The 20892-nt window shown below is 32.0% G+C and overlaps 2 protein-coding genes across 2 annotated transcripts; both read left to right on the top strand.

Annotated features, from left to right (window-relative positions):
- Positions 1-5707: 5707 nt before the first annotated feature.
- Positions 5708-6470, top strand: LOC108569834. The gene is made up of 2 exons (XM_017931542.1): positions 5708-5854; positions 5913-6470. The coding sequence occupies exons 1-2, from the start codon at positions 5843-5845 to the stop codon at positions 6444-6446; spliced, it is 546 nt and encodes a 181-aa protein (XP_017787031.1). The 5' UTR covers positions 5708-5842; the 3' UTR covers positions 6447-6470.
- A 769-nt stretch (positions 6471-7239) lies between these two features.
- Positions 7240-12515, top strand: LOC108569833. Its single transcript, XM_017931540.1, has 6 exons — positions 7240-7360; positions 7422-7571; positions 7933-8164; positions 11773-11819; positions 11883-12014; positions 12262-12515. The coding sequence occupies exons 1-6, from the start codon at positions 7352-7354 to the stop codon at positions 12490-12492; spliced, it is 801 nt and encodes a 266-aa protein (XP_017787029.1). The 5' UTR covers positions 7240-7351; the 3' UTR covers positions 12493-12515.
- The last annotated feature ends 8377 nt before the right edge of the window (positions 12516-20892 follow it).

Below are 20892 nucleotides of genomic sequence, written 5' to 3'. Positions count from 1 at the left end.
AAAATATTATAATAATTGTAATATAAATTGTATTAAGTGACTGTAAAGAGTATATAACGAGAATCACGTTTTCACGTTTGATAGAAAAATGAAAAATGTATAAGAGAAAAACAAAAGAATTGAGACAAAGCGACAAGAACTGATTGAATTTCGTCGAAGTATTATTGATGTTTGCCCGAGGAACGAAAAAAAAAATAAAGTGCATTACTTTCTCTGGAAAGACAAGTAAGAATTCTTTTGCGAACGAAAGAATTCCAGCGAATAACTCGTGAGGATTACGCGGTCGACCTTAAGTTGGATCGTGGTGGATTTTGGATGAAGACGAATGGCCGAATAATTGTATGCGAAATACAATGTAAATGGTGTTTTTTTCTTTTACTTTATTGATAGTGAATTAGTAAACGACATTCCTAAAATGGTTATGAATTAAGTATTGAGTATCAACTGTTAGCTGTCATGAAATGTCAAATATTCAAATACGTTGATGTTTGATTAAACGTATTATTTTTTGTTTTCTATAAGACTTTTTTTTATTATAATACCAAATATTATCGATTTAATTAAAGTCACTATAAAATAACGTTTAAATACAATTAAAAGATCAGATTCATAAAATAACTGTATATAATAATGATGATGCTATAAATAATGAAAGTTTAGATTTGTTTCATATAGAACTAGAAAAGCTGTAAATCTGTCTGAGAGAAAAACTTTGGACGTTGCACGGCTGGAAGACGGCTGTAACAAAGATTTAGGTTCACTAAAGAGGAAGGTGGAAGTAGTAGCGATACGAGGAAAAAATGTATTGAAGGGGAAAACGCGAATCAGATTTGGTTCGAATTTAAAAATTAAAACTTTCCACCCTCGAAAATGCGGTGAAGGTCAGACGTAATTTTATTTTATGCAATTGGCTAGAAACTAAACACGCACATCTTAATTGGTTCATATGATCCATTAAGTTTGAATGCGTTTCGAATTATTTAAGCACAGAATAAAGAGGGTTTTACTTTATTTATTGAGTCTACTACAACATACTTAGCACCAATGGTTCAACATTACATTTTATATGAATGTCAATGTCAATCATGAATTTTAACTTATAAATATAAATATTTTACTGTTTTTACTAATCAAAAGTCACATTTAGAAATTTAGTACTAACAGTAACAACATCCTAAAAAAATCTGAAAAAATAATCAATAAAATTTTATAAAATTATTTATGTTATATAAATAGTTAGATTTGTATATAATATTCGCTATTTCTGTAATTAAATAAAGAAAATATTTAAAAAGTTAAAATCTAAATAATTTCATTTTAAACAAGTTTACAATAAAATTATTTGCTAATGCAAATGTGAGCATTTCTCATTGAATCTGCGTTCGGTTTAAATCCTGCGATTTAATCTCTTCGGTTTGATGAGATAATACGTAGAGAAACTCTTGTGGATACGCGAGAGTTCGGTGTTCACATGTTAAATCCGTGCAGATGGAAATTGGCGCTCAGGGTATTAGAAGTTTATTAATTAAAGTGATTATTTGCATCGAAATACTCGACGCAATCCGAGCACTAATATATCATAGATAAATCAATAAAATTCCAAATTAATTGTTTTGAAACGAGGAATGGATTGTAATATTTTGTAAAACTATTCGAATTCAAAGAAACGCAAACAATGCACATATTTTCAGAATAAACTAATAATAATGCAAATTCATATTTGTTTTCAGTTTATCAACAATTGTTTACATCTGGTTGATTAAACCACTCCAGTTTTGTTGTACTTTAACGCAAAACTGAAATTGTTTTGTCGGAAACTTCTAAATGAAATTCAAATTGAGTGATTTGTAAGAAATTAATCGGTGATCGAAATGCCAATTAATTATTTACTGTTCTAGTTTAAACTGGAAGGATTTTGAGGAATATAGATAATCCGGTGCGTGAAAGCACTTGAAGCTAATGGATTTTTGAATGTTAATCGATGATCGCTACGGGCTCGATGAGCCACAACCAAAATAACAATACTTACTGACATACCAAACGATCCAAGGTTGTTTTGAAAATATTTTTATACAATTTTTGCTATAAATCAAATTGCGAATAGTTTCAAATAATGAAGAAATTTGTATAGTTTTTATAGATGTAGATAATATTAAATATAAAAAATAGCAATTACAGTTTCTGTTACAATAGCTTTAAATAAACCAATAGATAATAATAAGTAAAGAGCTTAAGCAATTACATATTTTATTTCTTCATAGAAATACAAATATCCATTAAAATAATTGCTATTTATCTTTGTTTATTTCCATAAAGAATTCCAAAAAGATTGAATACCGCACGAAGAAACCTTGAAGAATCGTTGTTAATTGTATATTTTTATTTTATTTTTCAACGTAATTAAAAGAATTTCGAAAAAATAAATGGAAAATTGTCCGATTGGATATTTTTTGCCAATTAGGAAAAATCCATTAGGACTGTTAATTAACGACACACCCAATTAGAAGAATGAACGCAAACTTTATCTAGTTATTTCCCTTCTTTTTTAATACATTTTTCATTTCGTCAATTGAAATGTTTGGATAATTAAGGATTATTTCGAATGTTTTGTTATTTTTACTAAAGCTTTAGCTTTACTAAAATATACGTACGTTTTTCAGCTTGTTCGCACGTTTTTGTTTATAATACGATTTATTTTAAATTATTTTTTTGTAGTTTCTGTTACGTAATCCCACCTGTCAAAAGTTGCACTGCATCTGTCAACGTCTTTTGTTTTTATATGTATATATAGATTATGTTTTTCGCGAAAAGTTTGTTACGTGTCGCGCGATTTTTCCGCGTTTGATTCGATTTGCGACGTTCGGACGAATTTCTCGGAGTTGGCAGCGGCGGCTACTTTGATGATGCGCGTCGAGTCAGGAGCGTCTCGGGCGTCGTTTCCCGGCGTCCCGACGTCTACTGGATAGGATTCCCCCTCCCTTCTGCAGCCCCACCGAACAAATGCTCAAGGCGACGCGTGCGCCCTCTATGGACCGCATAATAACTAGCTCACGCCGCCCCCGCACGATTTTCGCAGAGAGAGAGAGGGAGTACCTAGGAGTCCTGGCCTGGCTGTATTTCAGTGTGACAGCACAAACACTACAGCTGATGGTGAAATATTGATTTCTTCAGTTTGTAAGCAAAGTAACTCGAAGGAACGGAGAAGAATGAGAGCACGGAAAAGAAGCGCAGCATCAAATCGAAAGGACGAACGGGCATATGAGAGGATGAGCATCACTATTTCGAATCTTCGTTAGCGCACCTGGAATAACCACTTCTCGGAAATTACACGACATTCATCTCCGAAAAGCATTTTATTTCCGCTAAATCCGCATGATCCATCTTTCTCGTCATAAAGTCAATATTTGCAGGAAAAATTGCGCTTGCAATAATTGCCATCATCAGCTAGTGTCAATATTGTTCACCATCGTAATTAATGACATCTATCATTCAACTGATATTTAATTATTTTAAATTAATAAGGAAAGAAATAATGTATCAAATATTGAAATTTATTTACACAAATTATTATTTTGATTTTTCAAACAAATACATCACACAAACATTATTTAAAACCTGTCGAAAACTGTAATTTCATTAAATTCTAAATATATTTTTGGAAACTCCTAAATATAACAAATATGTCAAACTGACAAAAATATTACATTTTGTTTGAAATGGAACATTTATAATTAACATAAATAAAATAAAAATTAAAGAATCTCGAAATGAATGAAAGAGCTTTTGTGTTTAAGGATCAATGTTTTTATGTACCCTTCTGGATTCAGTTACATAAGACACGTTCTGTCGTAGACGCGAATGTTAAACATCATTCTGTACAGCCTGCTTTCATTGTCTGCCTACAAACAATGGTATGAGCAGCGATATTTGATAAAGGGAAGATTCCTGTTGCTTTTCACTTTGATTTGCACTCATTTCTTAGCAGTCCAAGGCAATTTTCAAAAAAGTTCATTTGCAGTTGATTTATCTTGCCATTAGCACCTTACAAAATCAAATTTCTTTTGTTAGCAATTAATGAATGTGCGAGATCATAATAATATGAGGAACTGAAGACAAACAGATCGATTTCCTTCGACGCCACTGATCCCATTTAGGGAGCAAACAAAAAAGGAAAAATGGGGATTTTCTCATCCCACTTTATTATCGCTCCTTCTTTTGCTATCGGAAAGTCTTTTCTTCCCTCTTTTTCTCGTTCTGCTGCATCCATTACTTTACTTCTTCTTCTCACCTTTCTACCTTCCCTGGCTCGACTACATCGGAATGGTCCTTGAAAGTAAGATCAAACCTATTGGTTTTTCTTTCTTTTATTCCCTCGAACGAAGATCTACTTCTCGCTGAAATTTCCAATTGGATTGCAGAGCTTAAACTCTACTTACACGTTTCCACCATTCACGTATCGAACACCATTCCCGATGTGCCAAAAATCCGCGTGTGTCCTAACCAGATTTATAGTACATATTCAACATATTTGTGTTGTTGTTTTATTTTTGAACACAAAATGGAATTTATTAGTTTATTTTTGTATGCATATGCCTTTATAATGAAAATGTTACATAAAAGCATCGTTACATAATTTTTACATTACAACTTATAGATTAATTATAATATTATAAATCGTGCAGAAAGACTTATGGTCAATAGCTTTTTGAAGCAGTTGATTTTTTTGATTAATGATATTTATATTATTGTATTGAGTTTTTTTAATTTTATAATTTTACTATTATCATGTTTTTCATCTATTGTGACTTGGCACTTTTGTGCGGGCCGTTCCCAGCAGTGCGATCTTTTGCACCTGCTCAACGCTAACTCTACATGATAGCTCTTCCAGGTATTTCTGGAATCCGATCTTCAGAGTTCCGAGAGCTCCAACCACAACCGGAACCACATTGGTCTTTGTCTTCTACATGCGCGCAATCTCAATTTCGAGGTCATTATATTTGCGACCTCCTTGGAATTTTATATTAAGGTTTTTAATTTTAATCAAGAATTTGATTTTAATTTTGAAATTGTTATATTTTAGATAGAAAAATATTTGTTTAATTTTTCACGATTTTTTTTAATTTCTGTTAAATGGATAAAAATGTAACAATATTACTGTATTAAAATATAATGCATGTAAAATTTTACTTTCTCTTTTGTTCAGTGATAAATAGAAGTTTAAAATATTTAAAATTCTTTGTGTAAATTAATCAAAATAAAACAAAGATTCTAATTTCGTTGATAATAAATAATTGAGTTTTTTATTTATGGATTGAATTGTCGTTTATAAGATTAGAAAACGTATGCAAAATTCTGAGTGAAGAGAATCACATAATTGTATTGAAAAATGACTGTAATCGAAGATAGATAGGAGAATGTAGGGGATGATTACAGGGAAAGAAATGGAGTGCAGAGATGAGATGAGGTTGTTAAGCGGTGTGAGTCGCGAGTAGAGAAGTATTAAATGGGTTTCTAGGTCGATCGATAGGCCCTGTGGGGAGAGTACAAAAAAATGTAAACTGTACATGAGGATGAGGTTGTATGCAGACAAAACACACATTCCGGAAAGTGAAAAAATAAAGAATGCGATTTATTCATTCATTGTTTGCTTTTTTCGGGGGCAATTAGTAAATTTTCAAATTTCGGGAACGTTAACGAGTCTGGAACAACTTTCATAAAGGCTAATCGACTCAAAACACATAACAAAATCCTGATTGGATTCGGTATAAATACGGAGGGTTTCCAATTGGGAAATCATAGTTTCAACATCCAACGAACTAACAACAACAACAACTACATCAATATGAAAACCTTCGTAAGTATTATTTTGGTTTATTATTTTGTGTAAACGATAATAATTATTTCGATTTCAGATTGTTATTGCCGCTTTCGTAGCTCTGGCCGTCGCCAAACCTGCCGAGCCAAAGGTCTCCTTGAGCCAAGATACCCTTGGCAATTACAATTTGCAATACGAGACCGAAGATGCCAGCAGGAGCGAGCAAGGATTCCAGGGTGGTAAGGTGATCGGAACCTTCACATACACCGACAAGGAGGGAACCGTCCACACCATCAACTACATTGCTTCCGAGGCTGGATTCACCGCTGAAGGAGATCTTCCTCAGCAGGTGCAGGAGACTCCTGAGGTCGCCGCCGTACGTGCCCATCATTTGGCTGTCGTCGCCGAGAAGAAGGCCTCTCTGCCACCTCTAGAAGAGGAGGAAGAAAAGGAAACCTTCGAAATACCAGCTAAGCCAGCCCCCAAGGACATCATTCCGTCACCACCGAAGCCGAAGACCGTTGACAACAGCGCTGAAATCGCCGAAGCCAAAGCCATCCACTTCGCTGCCCATAAAGAAGCTCTCGCTCGTCTTGCCGCAGCTTACGAATCTATCGCTGCTCATGCTTAAACCATCTACCTCATACACCCCTATACCAACCACAATAAATACTTTTATGTTTGTTTTTTGATTACACGTAATCTTTTTCTGACTCAAAATACCTTTCAAACTTACATCATAGCTTCTTGATTCACAATTGATTCAAAGTCGTTGTTTATTCAAAAAAGCTTTCAATATTAAATTTTTATTTTTAATTATGTTATTAATAACATGATAAAAATGTTTTATTATTACAGTAGGATTACTTGATAAAAGTTTATTTAATAAATAAAATAAGTTTTCTTTCGACGCAGATGCTACAATATTTTCTATTCACCTAATAAATCTACCGGACGGCCAAAGTTTTACGCGAATTATTTCGATTTTATTTACATAAAGTATTGTATTAAATTTTACGCATTTACGATATTCTCGCACTTGGGTGCATTTATTAACAGACATTGATAATTCTTAAGTTTAAAGTTTTCCATGCATTTTTAAAACAAAACTAAGTTATCATTTTGCTTTACTTTTTAAAAGTACAAATATATATATATATATATATTATATATGCTTTAAAATTAAATTGATAATTTACTGTTAAATTTTCTATTGTAGTTTTTTTTCTCATAGTGTTTTGATTGAACTGATTTTGCATGGTTTATTTGCTCAGGAAGTGCATTTACTGTTTATTACTATATTTTTTTATTGAATAAGCCTTGATTGATTACAGCACTAATTACTCCTTTCTAGAATTCGGCGATTTCTTCATTTATTATAGTAAAAAAATAGCATGTGTGTCGAAATTGGTTTCGATTTTCGCACGATTCGTTGAACAGCGTTAATCTATTCTTGTATATATATGGGAGCGTTTGGAGTCCATCGATATCAGTACAATTTGTTCATCCAAACAACCAACAGTCCAACAAAGAATCATGTACAAGGTAGGTGGTTTATTCCAAACTATTGTCGTTATGATGATGATGACAAACCGTTCATTTGCAGCTTGCTGTCCTCGTAATCGTCGCATTCGTTGCTGCTGACGACCATCACCAGGCCACCTCTTATGTAAACATAAACAGTCATTTTATACCTGTTGCCGGGGGCGACGGAGGATCGCACGGACACGCCGGAAAGGAGGAACACCACCCTCACGTAATAACGCTCATTTCATCCAATACGAATTACAAATCTAGCTGCACGTACTCCAAGCAAACAAGCAACAAGTATCGACTTTCGTAATTCCGAATACGTTCGTTTCAAACTTTTTTCAATAATTTCAAGAGCATGTTTAGATGACAAATCTATTAAGTAATTTGCAGAATTAAATTTGATTTGTCGTCTCAATCACATTTAGTCTCCAACATCTCAATGGTAACACTATAGTAATATAATTTATTATTCCTGTCATCAGGATGATAGTTGTCGGTGACGTTTCAACTTTGTATTTCGAAATTGTTTGATTGTTGTTCAATTTTATGTGTTTAGTTGGTAATGAACTTATTATGATTCTCAGCATTATCCACTGTACAACTACAAGTATGGAGTGGAGGATCTGCACTCTGGAGATGTGAAGTCTCAGCACGAATCAAGGGATGGGGATGTTGTCAAGGGCGGATACATTGTCGTTCAACCGGACGGCGTCATCAGGAGCGTCGATTACACCGCAGACAAGCACAGCGGATTCAACGCTCAGGTCTCCTACACCGGACACGCCGTCCATCCGCAGACCGCATACAAACACCATGGCGAAAGCCACCACTGATCTATTATTCATTTCGCAAGCACTAAATGAGACCACATACACCACGTACCAAAAACAATGTTCATTCAATTCTAAAATCTAAAATAAATATCAATATACAAAGATATATCTTTCAATATTGCCTTCAAACTTGTTTCCTGTCACTTTTGATAGCTATCATAATAAACGTCAAATTATGATATAATGTGTTGTGTCTAACTAATAATATGATAAAAACCAATATACAGAGGGACCAATTCCATCAAATAAACATGCTTAAACTCCCAACACCCATATTTACTTAAGTTCATAGGTAGAATAAGAATTTTATCCTTATTCTTAGATGAAATGTGAACAAGCTACTAGTCGTATTTGTCATATTAACACTTGATCCTAGTTTCACGCATAATTAAGAATAAAACATAAGTTCAACCCGATAACAACAAACAACATTCCGCATTGAATGGATTTTCCATTAACAACTGAATTATCAGCTATTACCTTTGATACCTTACAGCTGTTATTGCGAATTTCAAACTAAGATCAGTCGATTAAATATCGGTAGTGCATGATTTTAGTTTATAAATAAACATTTCATACAAAAACAATGTATTTAATTTTCTTAATATCAAAGCTAGCTTTTATCACTAATATTTTGTAAATAAAAATAAAATACATTTTTTATGACATTTAGAATGACATATTCTGAATGTTGTAAACAAATTAATATGTCATTTAAAAAAACGTTATAAAATGTTGATAAAAAAACGTAATTAATAATCATTTGAAGTAACTAATCAATTGAATGGCATATGAAATTAATACTATTGGATTGTATTAATAGCAATGACTTTTAGTGAACAGATCGAGTGAATGTGATTATGGAATATTGCGCATTGCGCTTATTGAAAAAAAATTATTTAGAAAGAAACACTAAAATATATAAATATTATTTTACGTAGGTTTGAGATTAATAACGTAGATCCACAATTTTGTTACTATCAAGTTACCGGAGTCGCCTCGCCCGGTTTAAGGGTGCAGCAGTTAGTGGAAACATGAAAATGCAAGAATCGCAGTACTCTTCACGTGAATTTAGTTCTATGTTTATTTATTTTACCAACTCCCGCTTCTATTCTAATCCGATCCGCGCTGCGGAAGTAAAGCCTCGCTTTTCCACGATGAAATTCCGATAAAGAGGAATGTTCAATTTCCACTCCCCCGGTTGTAAATGCATTTACATGTACCGTAAAAAATGCGGAGGTAATAACAATATCATTTTATGTACCTGCGAGGTTTTCTTCTTCGTCTCTTTTTCTTGTACGATCCCCAATACTCCAATCCTGGATTACCACCGCCTACACCATTACACCAGGCATGCGATCGCCGCTTGCTCTATCGGAATTAATTAAATTTCCCATGGGGAAACAGCAAAAAAAGGAAACACGCTTTCAATGGAATTGAACTCGGTTCGCTCCTTTTTTTTCATAAAAAAATCTTTGGATTAAAGCAGAACAATTACAAAATTTATAGATTTTTTGTTTATATTATTTTTGTGAGTGCTTGAAGTAAATAGGGAGGATATTCGTGATTCGATGAAGCGTTGAGAATTGCGAAAAGTTTGCGTTTGAAGCTACAATAAAGGATGATCAGCAGAAGCACCATCAATGGCAATGTTTGGGTGTGGAGGAGTGGATAAGAGGAGGAAAAATAAAAAATAACCAGAAATCATCCTGGTTCGGTAGAGCGGAACCGACGATGCTTATCTGCTAGTTGAAATTGAAGCAGCTAAGTCTTCGCGTTTGACCGTAACTTGCGAAAAATTGGCTTTGTTCACCCCAAGAAGCATTCGAATACAAAAAGCCTCATGACAAGTCGATCAGAGAATTATTCACATTCGGAAGAATCAAAACTGCTTTAATTGTTTAGCTAGATGTAGTAAAATACATTTATAGGCAATAATATGCAATATAATTTTAATAATTAAGACTCTCTTAGTTAAAGCTCATATTTGTTATTAAATATGTTTTTTTTTAATAATTAAATTCAATAATTAACAAAAGATAATCCAGGAAAACTAAATTCAATAAATGCGTTCGTGAGAGTAAAGATTACTTTACTATAAAATATTTTATAATTAAAAATTAGACTGAAGTTCAATAGTTTGTCAATAGTTAGTTGTCAACTTTCATGGATTATTGTTTAAATTAATAAATGTCTCGATGGATCAGCTATTCTGGCAATTAATTAAACCTTAGATGGCCATGAAAATTGTGAGCATTATTTCAACAAAAATTATTGAAAAAAAAAACATCAAAAAAGATGTTCATCACTTTTTATAGAGATCAAAAACTTGTAACTCTCTTAATTTATTTTATTTTTTCAATCTGTCATGTAATGTATTTTTGGGAATTTTAGATCCATGTGTCAATGATTTTAATGTGCTTCTTTTGCAAAAGGGAATTGTGGAAATGTTTTGATTGTGTTGTCTTTTAGATTACTACCACACTTCTTTTTACAAGAATCAATGTTAATCATCAGACTGTTAATTTTATATATTTTAGTTTGTTTCCACAATTTAACAAAATTTTGCAACGAGAATTTGCGTTTGAATTTGTTAACGTCTTCAACATTTTGCAAAAAATGATGCAAAATTCACTTGCGATCATCATTACTAAATTCTCCACACTTTTTTTGTCATGGTTGTTTATTTTCTTAACATTTTGAAGTTTTGGTTATGTTACAGCGGTTAAATAATAAAGTATGTAAGAATATCACTTTTTTGCAACAGCAGTGTAAAACAAAAGCGAAACGAATTTAAACAAAGTTTGGCCATCGCACACTTAGATTCATAAAAAATCTGAGAAATATGTTAAGAGAAATTAATTAAGTTGACTATTTCCAATAATCTGAACGTGAAATTGAAATATAGCAACTATTTTCGGACAAAGGAATATATTTATTGATCAAATATCCGAGGTCGTTCTGCCTTAAATAACAATTAAATAATAAAATCATTTGTTATTTAATTATTTCAATAAAACTATATTTATGAAAAGTATACATTTCAAATCAATTACTGCAGTGTATACACAATGAGAATAAATGCATGAACCATCAAAATTGTAATTGCTTCCGGGAAATATTTGGATTACGTAAAGCAAGAGCAAAAGAACTTGAAATACTCTGCATACCATCGATTACTTAACACGAAATCAAAGCTTTTTTTCCTCTCCGGCACAGATAACGAGTGAATTGTGAAAAGCTGATCTAATGACTTGCAACATCTTTTATCCAGACAAACACACACACACACGAAGACAGCAACAATTCTAAACAACGAGTTTTACTTTTTAAAGACACCGCAAAGTGTTTTGCTCGATCGACCAAAAATTGCGGAATTGTCGAACAAATTATGTATTTATATTTTTTTTTGCTCGGTTATTTTAGTTTTTCGTTTACTTTGCGTTCATTTTGCACAACGAAATTATGTTGTAGAATGCATTTCACTTGAACTTGATCCGAATATTCGAAATCGATTCTAGCCGAAGCAATATATAAAAGGTGGCGCGAGTCTTGAACGATCATAATCACTCCTCCCGTTCGGTTCCGAAGAGCACTTCAGCTTCATTTCCATACCTCGTACAGAAATGCTCTCAAAAGTAAGCGATCGATGATTGAGTTTTTCTGTTTGGTTTTCAACTTATTTTTCTGGACTTTTACAGATCTGCGTTTTGATGGCCGTCGCGGCTCTGGTCCTCGGAGGAGAACATCCCACATCTTTCGTCTCAGTGCATAACGTCGTCGGTGAAAATACTTATCACACCGTCGGACATCACAAGGAACCACAACCATTCGTAAATATTACTTAGTTTTATCTATTTAAATATGAATCATCATGAAAAATTAACAATTATATACATTAAATCATGCTTTCCCATGTGAGCTCTAAAACATTTGTTTTATATTGGACCTAGAACGTAACACACGGAACTGCTACTTCCAAAGCTTTCTAAATTTTTTCTTTCTTCTTTACAATTAAATACAGCTGAAAGTCAATTATTTCAAGTAACCATTCCTATAAATTTTCGTGTGTATTTTCAGCATCATCCTAAATACGAGTTCAAGTATGGCGTTAAGGATGGACATACTGGCGACAAGAAGAGCCAGCACGAGGAAAGAGACGGGGATGTCGTAAAGGGTGAATACAGCATTGTGCAGCCCGATGGAGTCGTACGACACGTCCATTACACCGCTGATAAACATAGGGGATTCAATGCGCACGTCACCTATTCAGGACACGCCATCCATCCAATCCATCACGACAAACATTAATTATGCAAGAGCTACAAAATAACGCCCACCACCAAAGTTTGTTATTAATACCTATACTTTTATACCTGTTGAGTTTCCCCTTTTGTTGACTTCATAATAATGCAATTATATATAATTGTTAAGCATTAAAAAAAACTGTTTCATTCATGATTCCCTCTATCGTCAAAAAAATCAATTTATTGGACTAGCAAGAATGTAATTTCGATAACTGAATATTTTTCAATTTATTAAACACAATGAATCAATATTTGCATTATGCATCTCGAACGCAATTAAAACGACACTTTTTTTTAAACAAATCATCACTAGTAACAAAAAATGGTCTACAAAAATATCAATCGCAAAACGCATCAAAAGCTGAATTGCATGAAAAAATATCAATTATATATATATATTTTTTTTTTTTTTGCTGATTAGCACCTGCAGTTTATAAGCGCGAAATAATAAAGTTGTGAGAAAGATGACAGAAGATCATCGGACTAAATGGAAAATATATAATCAATTAAAGCTGTTTGTATACAAAAAAATAGTTTGATTTCACACTAAAAAAGTGAACTTACTTTCTTTCCAACCCAATATTAATTGAATCTTTTTTATTATTTATATAATTAGATTGTTATTTTTGAAAATTTTTGACTTTATTTTCATCATTATCTAAATACGTGAAATTTTGAGCAAAAATAATTTATTTTATCAATAGCCCTTTGTATCAGTTGACTTTTTTCTGAAATTATATATATTTATTTTGTTTTTTCAAATTATTTTATAAACTTAATAAGAAAATTAAAAAAATTGTATTGCTAATTTTAGCTGTAACCTTGTTCCAAATATTGAGAGACGCTGGTGTAATTCACTTGAAACTTAAGGAACAATCATTAAATTCTCTTTTCATTCACTTAATGAGATAATTGTAATTAATTCGCAACTGATGTTCAGAATTAATTGTCGTTATTTTTGAAAATCCCAAATTACGGTTTTCGTCTAATTGAATTGAATTGGAGTTTGAGAAAAGCAATTAGTACAAAATCTTGATGCCACCATTAGAAACACTTTAAAGTTATTAATGACTTTATTGACTGGATCCGAATTTAACGACGCCAGTTATCCAAACGCGCCCACAGTTTGTACGCGAAGAAATTGCAACGTTGCAAACGATATTGTTTTCTCTAATAACCCTTCGAAATAACTACTTAACGTAAAAAAGATAAAGTTATTATTAACAACAACACCACAAATAATATACAATTGCTGACAAATTATTGTTATTTGGTGGAGATAAAAATGGTAACAAAAGTTTGCAAGTTATAATTGTGATTTCAAATGATTTGTCTTTGATTGCAGCATCCATCAATATATTTTGTTTTTAATTTTACTTTCTTGATCATAAACTTCTATATGCTTATTATGTCCAAAATTTATATTTATATCTTCTTTATTCTAATCATATGTTATTTTTTTGTAATTAAATTATAACTTTGTATATTTGAATTTTTGGTATTTTTTACTATTGATAAACTGATTTAGTTTTGTTTCTATTTACTTTCCAATTATGTGTTAAATTAGAATTTAATGTTGCGTGGCAAAATATTCTAACAGATTGTAATTTTTGTATTCTTCTAACAAAATTGAATTTAGCCTACGAAATCCACAATAAACGTTTTTCAAGATAAACACGATCTATTTGTGTTCGAAAAACCGGCTTTGAAGTAATGAAATTAATGTATTTATACTGGCATTCGAACTGCCCATTCCGCATTCAATAACATCTTCGATCTTTCGCAATTGGACGGTAATGCGAAAAACGGTTTATTATCATTCACTTCTAAAACGGATATCGTTACCATTTTACCTACAAAACGACGGTATTTTTTGTTATTGAAAACTGCGTTTTACTTAATTATAATTATTTTTAATTTAGAAGAACTAATTTTATGTGATTCCAGAAAAATGAGGTCGTGGAATAAATCTTTTAGTGTTTGCCACAACTTCAATAACGACATCATAACAATAACATTTTAAAAAGGTAAAATTAGAAAATATATAATTAGTAAAACTCGGAATATTTATAATTCTTCCTTCATTCAAAATTGCGTTATTTTGTAATACTTTATTTTTACAATACAACAAGGGTAGTAAAATGAAACATTTGACATTGTTACATACGTAAAAAAAATAAATGTGTCATCTTGTTGTCATTTACTTTAATTTTTCTCCAGTTTTAGGTTTTTGTTTAAAATATATAAATTATGTAAAATGTGAATGAATGCATTAAGTTTATTTAAAGATTGAATTTAATTAATAATCATGTATTGCACAAAGGGTAATTTAATTATGTTATATTACTCAATTACATGAAATAATATTTAATTGCTATAATTATTAATTTATTATTGATTTAATTAATTCATTATTATGAAGGAAAAAACTTCGATTGTTTTAAATGTCATATTTGATTAACCTCACAAATATGACATTCAAATATCTTCTCGATACAAATTTTAACGTTTTGACATTAACTTTTATTAAAAAAATGACAACAATAAAATGCATTTTGTTTACGAAACAATTCGATTCAAATGCAAATGTTAATTGCGGAAGGAATTCCAAAATTGAAATCGAAGATTAATTGGTTATATAGTCTTCGTCGTCATGCGGACGGACATCCATTTTCGGGATCAGGAAATGGATGTGAATCAGACGGACGAAAATGGAAACAATGGACGGATGGAGGAATGCGATGAAAAAAAATTCTCGCGAATTTGCAATTGGGAAAGTTACAAATCGATTTCTACTCGACGCCCGCAACGCAAGAAAATGGTAAATTAATTTTAACAAAGAAAAAGGTAATTTCGAGCTGCGAGTCAAGTCAACTTATTTAATCAAACTAAACGCCAGTATTTCCGCTCCCCGCCAACTTTTTTTTTATTATTATTAGATCGTTTTCTGCATTTCCTGTCCGGTTAAAGTTTTAATTTTTACATTAATTAAATTTTTGCTGCCGTAGCAGTTGCAGTCCGCTAATTAAATGAGTACACTTATTAAAGCATTTGTTTTTTCTCCGGAGTTTCAATTCGCTCCTAAGGGACTTTAATTAGTATCTTTCAGTTGTATTTTTGTTAAAGATCATAATCTAACGCAACATTAAAATGTATACTAATTGTGTGTCATATCTAATTGTCAAATATTTTGTCAACGTCAAAAATAGCATTTAGAGTCTGCGTGAAAATGTGTTACATTATGTAACAAGTATAAAACTCAAAGTTATAAACTTGGAATTCTTGCGTGGATCTCTTCCATGAAGAATCTCTCTCTCTCTCGCTCTTATTCTCCCCTCGAATAACTTATTCGTTTTTTTGCTTGCCTCTTAGTTTTGTCTCCCCCTTATTTATTTCCGCAACTTTCTCTTGCTCTTTCATATTAAATACTCATGTGTACGAAAAAAAAAAAGTAGGCACAGAAATGGATCTTTGCAAAGTGCTTTTGAGCCGCATTTCTCTTCTTTTTCTTGTTTAGGGTGGAACACTTTCTCGTTTTTCGCCACTATATTGATACGTATCTATCATACGAATGCAATACATCATGGGTGTCGGCTTCGGCGTCGCATCGTTAGGTTTTCAGCTGAATACAATTTATGGAATAACAGCAACGAGAAAAATGCAATAAGAGTAATGGTAATATTTATATGTTTATGTTGGGTGGTTTTTTTATTCTAATCCATCAAATAAAATATTAGTCAGTGGGCAGATAGAGTTATGTTAAATAGCCCGTTCAGCAGTTGACTTTATGTTTGTTTTTGTAATTGTATTATTAGTCCATTTATTGGACATTTTGCTTAATTTTCATAAGCTTTTTTGTAATTTCATATTAAATTCTTTACAATAAAGTGCGAATACGATAACTTGCATATTAATTAATATGTTTAAAAAAAATTCAAAATTAATTTTCAATCAACACATTTCATTAACTTTCTCAAAAAAATCATATTTAACTTTGATTTATAATATTAAAATTTTCATTAACAAAAAAAACATTTTTTATCTAATTCATTAACCATAACAAAAACAATTTAATTAATTTGTAAAAAAAAAAATAATGAAAAATTAGGTTTTAATATACATAATTAATTAAATTTGAATCAAAAAGTTTAAGTTGTAATTTCAATAACTTTTACAAAAAAATTTTTTTTTTTAATAATTCAAATTCAGTGTTTTCACTTTTAAAACCAAATTAAGACAGAAATTTCAATGATTTAAAAGAAAATTATTTTTTAGCATTTTAAATGTTTATTATTTTTGATATTTACTAAAAACTAAAATTTGTTCCATTATACATAACTTCTGCCAAATTTAAATGTTGTTGATTATTATAATTAGAGACAGTTTTGTTAAAGTTATTTTAAAGCAACGTTTTCTAGTTTGCTTTGAAACAAATTGTTTACATAATGAATACATAAACGGACATACGTAAACTTACAGTATTTTGTTGCGCTCTTGCACCTTTTGTATTCGCCAAAAATTTACGAGATGTTAAAGAGTACTGCGGCTGTGCCTCGACTAGGGAGGAATTTCTTTCCCTCTTACTCACTCTCACAGAATCACAAAATTGCAATGGGTTGGATGCCGGGGGGTGGCGACTGCTGCTTTTGCGGCGGCGTTTGTTTCGAAACAAGGGGATCGTAGCCGTTTGTGCCTATGCGTTTGTCAAAGGCTCTCGCGTACAACGAAGTGCACCAAAGGCTAAAGCGACTCTATGTTTGTGCATGCATGCATGTATGTATGATACCCATATGATGTGTATATACATGCATATGCCTACTTGTTTATAACGCCAGACGAATGTCACTTGATCGGGACATGCAAATCGTTCATTTCGTTGCCGCCAACGAATTGTCATAAAATCACGCTCCATTTTTGCAATATGCAAAGTTCCGACCATTCGTCGCTCATTAATTGTCCTCGAATGCACCATCAAAGCACAACGATGATTCAAGCTCAGAATCAAACGCATTCCAATTTAGTTCAAAAGCATCTCCGAGGCTCTATTATCATCGAAAATACACCTTATTAGGGGCTGCAACATAAAAGACAGCTAGAGCTGCACGAAGATATCAAACAAAACTCAGTCAGCAGAATTTGTATAAGAATGTATAATTTTGTCGATGGTATACACATATACACACTAAGTGGAGAATTTAATAGAATCTGGAGCGGCATCTCCTGTAAATATTATATACCTCGATATTACATATATATTTTACATAATTACCCCACTTTGTAATTTATCAGAGACAAACTTCGTTACCACCATTAAGGGATTTCCCCCGTTTTGCAGAAACCTTTTTTCATAGCATCACAATTCCACCGTTAAACTTAATTATCTAACAACAAATATTCACAAGCGTTTCTTAAATGCAACAAATTTATGTAATTATATTTAGGTTGTATAAAGTTAAATTACGTATGGTTTTATAACGTCAGTTAATCTAATCTATAACTTTTATTGGCGAAGCTTAAACACAATGATTCCCAATTATCTTTTAACTTTAAGTATTTATAGGTTAGATAGCAGTGGCGGATTAAGAATAGTTGGGGCTACTATGTTAATTTTATTTGCGGGCTTTCCAAAAAATTATGATATTAAAAACACTATAGGTGCCTTGAGGGGCATGGAGGTACATTAAGTTTGATTTGGTTTGGTTTGATTATGTGATATTAGCTGAGGTTTTATCAATTAAATGTATGAAATCTATTGATTTTGTAAGAAAAAATATTAGTCATATGACATTGCTGTCAGGTGGCTAATTTATTTATATTTTGATTATTTTTTCTCATACCAGGTATGTAAATATAAAACCGGATTTTTTGTATAGAAAAATACACATTTATAGTATGAAAAATGATGAAAATATTTTGTTAGAACTATCGCTAGCTATACATTTTTCCCACTTGTAACAACTTGTTAATGCCATGCCAAAAAAAATGTTGCTGCCAACCAGTCATCTAGTCATTCTCTTACACTTTCGTATGAAGTAATGCGCTGTTCAGCAAGTGCGTATCCCATCAATGCAAATAAGTAGTAATCGGACAGAGCCAAATGTGGTGAGTAAAGCCGCATGCGAAAGTATTTTCCAACTAAACGCCTCAATCGTTTTCTTGACCAGTTTTCCTGTGTGTATTGGTGCATTATCCCTTTGTGTTACCTTTTTTTATATTCTGGCCATTTTTCACAGAAAGCTTGATTCAAATCAATCATTTGTTATCGGTAGCGTTCAGTATTAACGATTTCGCCAAGTTTTAGCAGCTAATAAGCAAATCGCAATCTTCTACGTTCTTCGTTTTTCACGTCAAAATCTCCACTTTGAATTTATAAATCACTGAAAGCACTGTGATTTACCAGCATGCTCACTGTAAGCTTCGACAAGCATTCGATTCTACAGCCGTTTTCTTCAAATGGTAACAAAAAATCAATGCAATCAATAACCGCAAATCGTAGTTTCCACATGTTCAACGCTACCTACCAGCCGTTGTATGAAACTTGTAAGTGAGTTGAAAATTTTTGTATGATCTCAACAACGAAATGTAACTAGGTACATTTATGAACAAATTCCGATTTCATATTTACATAGTTGGTATATCTTTGCTTAAAATCTAATATTATTAACAAACATCTATGTGTTTTTAATTTGATAGACGTTTTATATAAACTATTCTTATACTATTTTTACGCGTTATATTTACGTAGTATTTTTTATACGCGAAATAAATTTACGTGGTCACAAAATATAAATAAATAACGTAGCCTATTTGCGTGAATACGAAGAACCAGATTCATTCATTGCAGAAAATCTTTATAAAGTTATAGAATTAGCCAAAAATTCCAAACATTTAATAAGCATTCAAATTTCGATAAAAATTAACAAAATGTTGCTGCGAATGTCAACAATTTTTTTTTTATTATTATTTTTAAAGCAATCTATCTTTTGACATTGATATCTAGCCTTATGAATGTGGTAGAGTAAGTTAAAAAATGATACTATAATAATAATTAATGAAGTGAAGATCCAGCAACCCCACTTCACATATACGATAATTTTTTATGCACTTGCACACATTAATAATCAATAATTAAAATCGGTTTGGTAAATCTTGTGGTTTGAATCTCTTCAATCTTAGACGGTGCTCTGCAGTATGCATCAGCTCAATAACCAGTTGATTTGGGTGATTCTCTAGCCGATTATGGTATCTTGTGCTGGCCTCTCCTATTTCTTCCTTGACGAAACTGATGTTAGTTTGCTTATGTATGTCATCGTTTGTGAAGAACCATGGAGCATTTGTGATTTTCCTCAGCGTTTTCGACTGGAATCTCTGTATTATATCGATACTGGTGTTACAGGCAGATCCCCAGAGCAGGAAATTACTTTAATAATGAAAATGAAGATGACAACCGAATATTTTTTTTCTGAAATGTTATAATTATATTTTGTTAAGTTATTTGAACTAAATATGTAGTCCCCAAGCGTATACTAGCGTTTATTTCCATTTTTTGTTGTTCTTACAGTAATTCAGATGGCCGCATTATAATGTACGAATAAGATAAAGTAAACAAAACAAAAACTACGAAACTTTCGGGCATTTGAATAATAAATCTAAGCAGCTGCCGAAGCATCGCGGTGAATGCTAATGCATTGAGATATTGTGGAGATGAGAGAGGTGCAATCCGAAGACGCGCACCACCTGCAGCATAAGCGCACGTCCGTCCGTCCGTCTTCAAATTGAATATTCATGCACGAAAATTGATTTATCACAACCTGGATATCGTCGAAGATATCTCTTCTTTCCATATTCATTTTTTTTTCATTCATCTCATATTAATATTGCAAAGGCGTCCGAGGAAACTGAGGTTTTGCCAAATACGAAAATGGAAAATTTGCAACAATGATGATTGGACGATGCGTGCAGTCCACTAAGTTTTGGCTCGTGCATCGAAATTATAATCACTGTTTATATTCGATTATAATTCAAATTTACAAAACGTGTTACGAATATAATTAATCTACTGACTTACCCCAATCGCATTTACTTTAAGTATTACAATTGGTTTAAACTTAATTTAACTATTTTATATACGCCATATTGGTTTGATCATTTGAACATAGATGTAGTCCCAATATTAATGACAATGTCATTGTTTTAATAGGTGATAGATATATGACAGTATTTGTACAAATAAATAATATACAAAAACTCATGTGATCAATAGTTAATAGATGTCGCTTCTACCAACGAACTTATAACATTACACAAATTTTGTGCACTGTTTTTCCGCTAATCTTCTCGGAATCAATGCGATTCTTTTCAGCCAGATGCGTCAGAATCGTAAATGAAAAGGCTGAATCAGATT

This window comes from Nicrophorus vespilloides, unplaced genomic scaffold (assembly GCF_001412225.1).
Source record: "Nicrophorus vespilloides isolate i.1.1-1 unplaced genomic scaffold, Nicve_v1.0, whole genome shotgun sequence".
NCBI classification, from domain to species: Eukaryota; Metazoa; Arthropoda; class Insecta; order Coleoptera; family Silphidae; genus Nicrophorus; species Nicrophorus vespilloides.
This window is presented reverse-complemented; position numbering and strand designations above follow the sequence as displayed.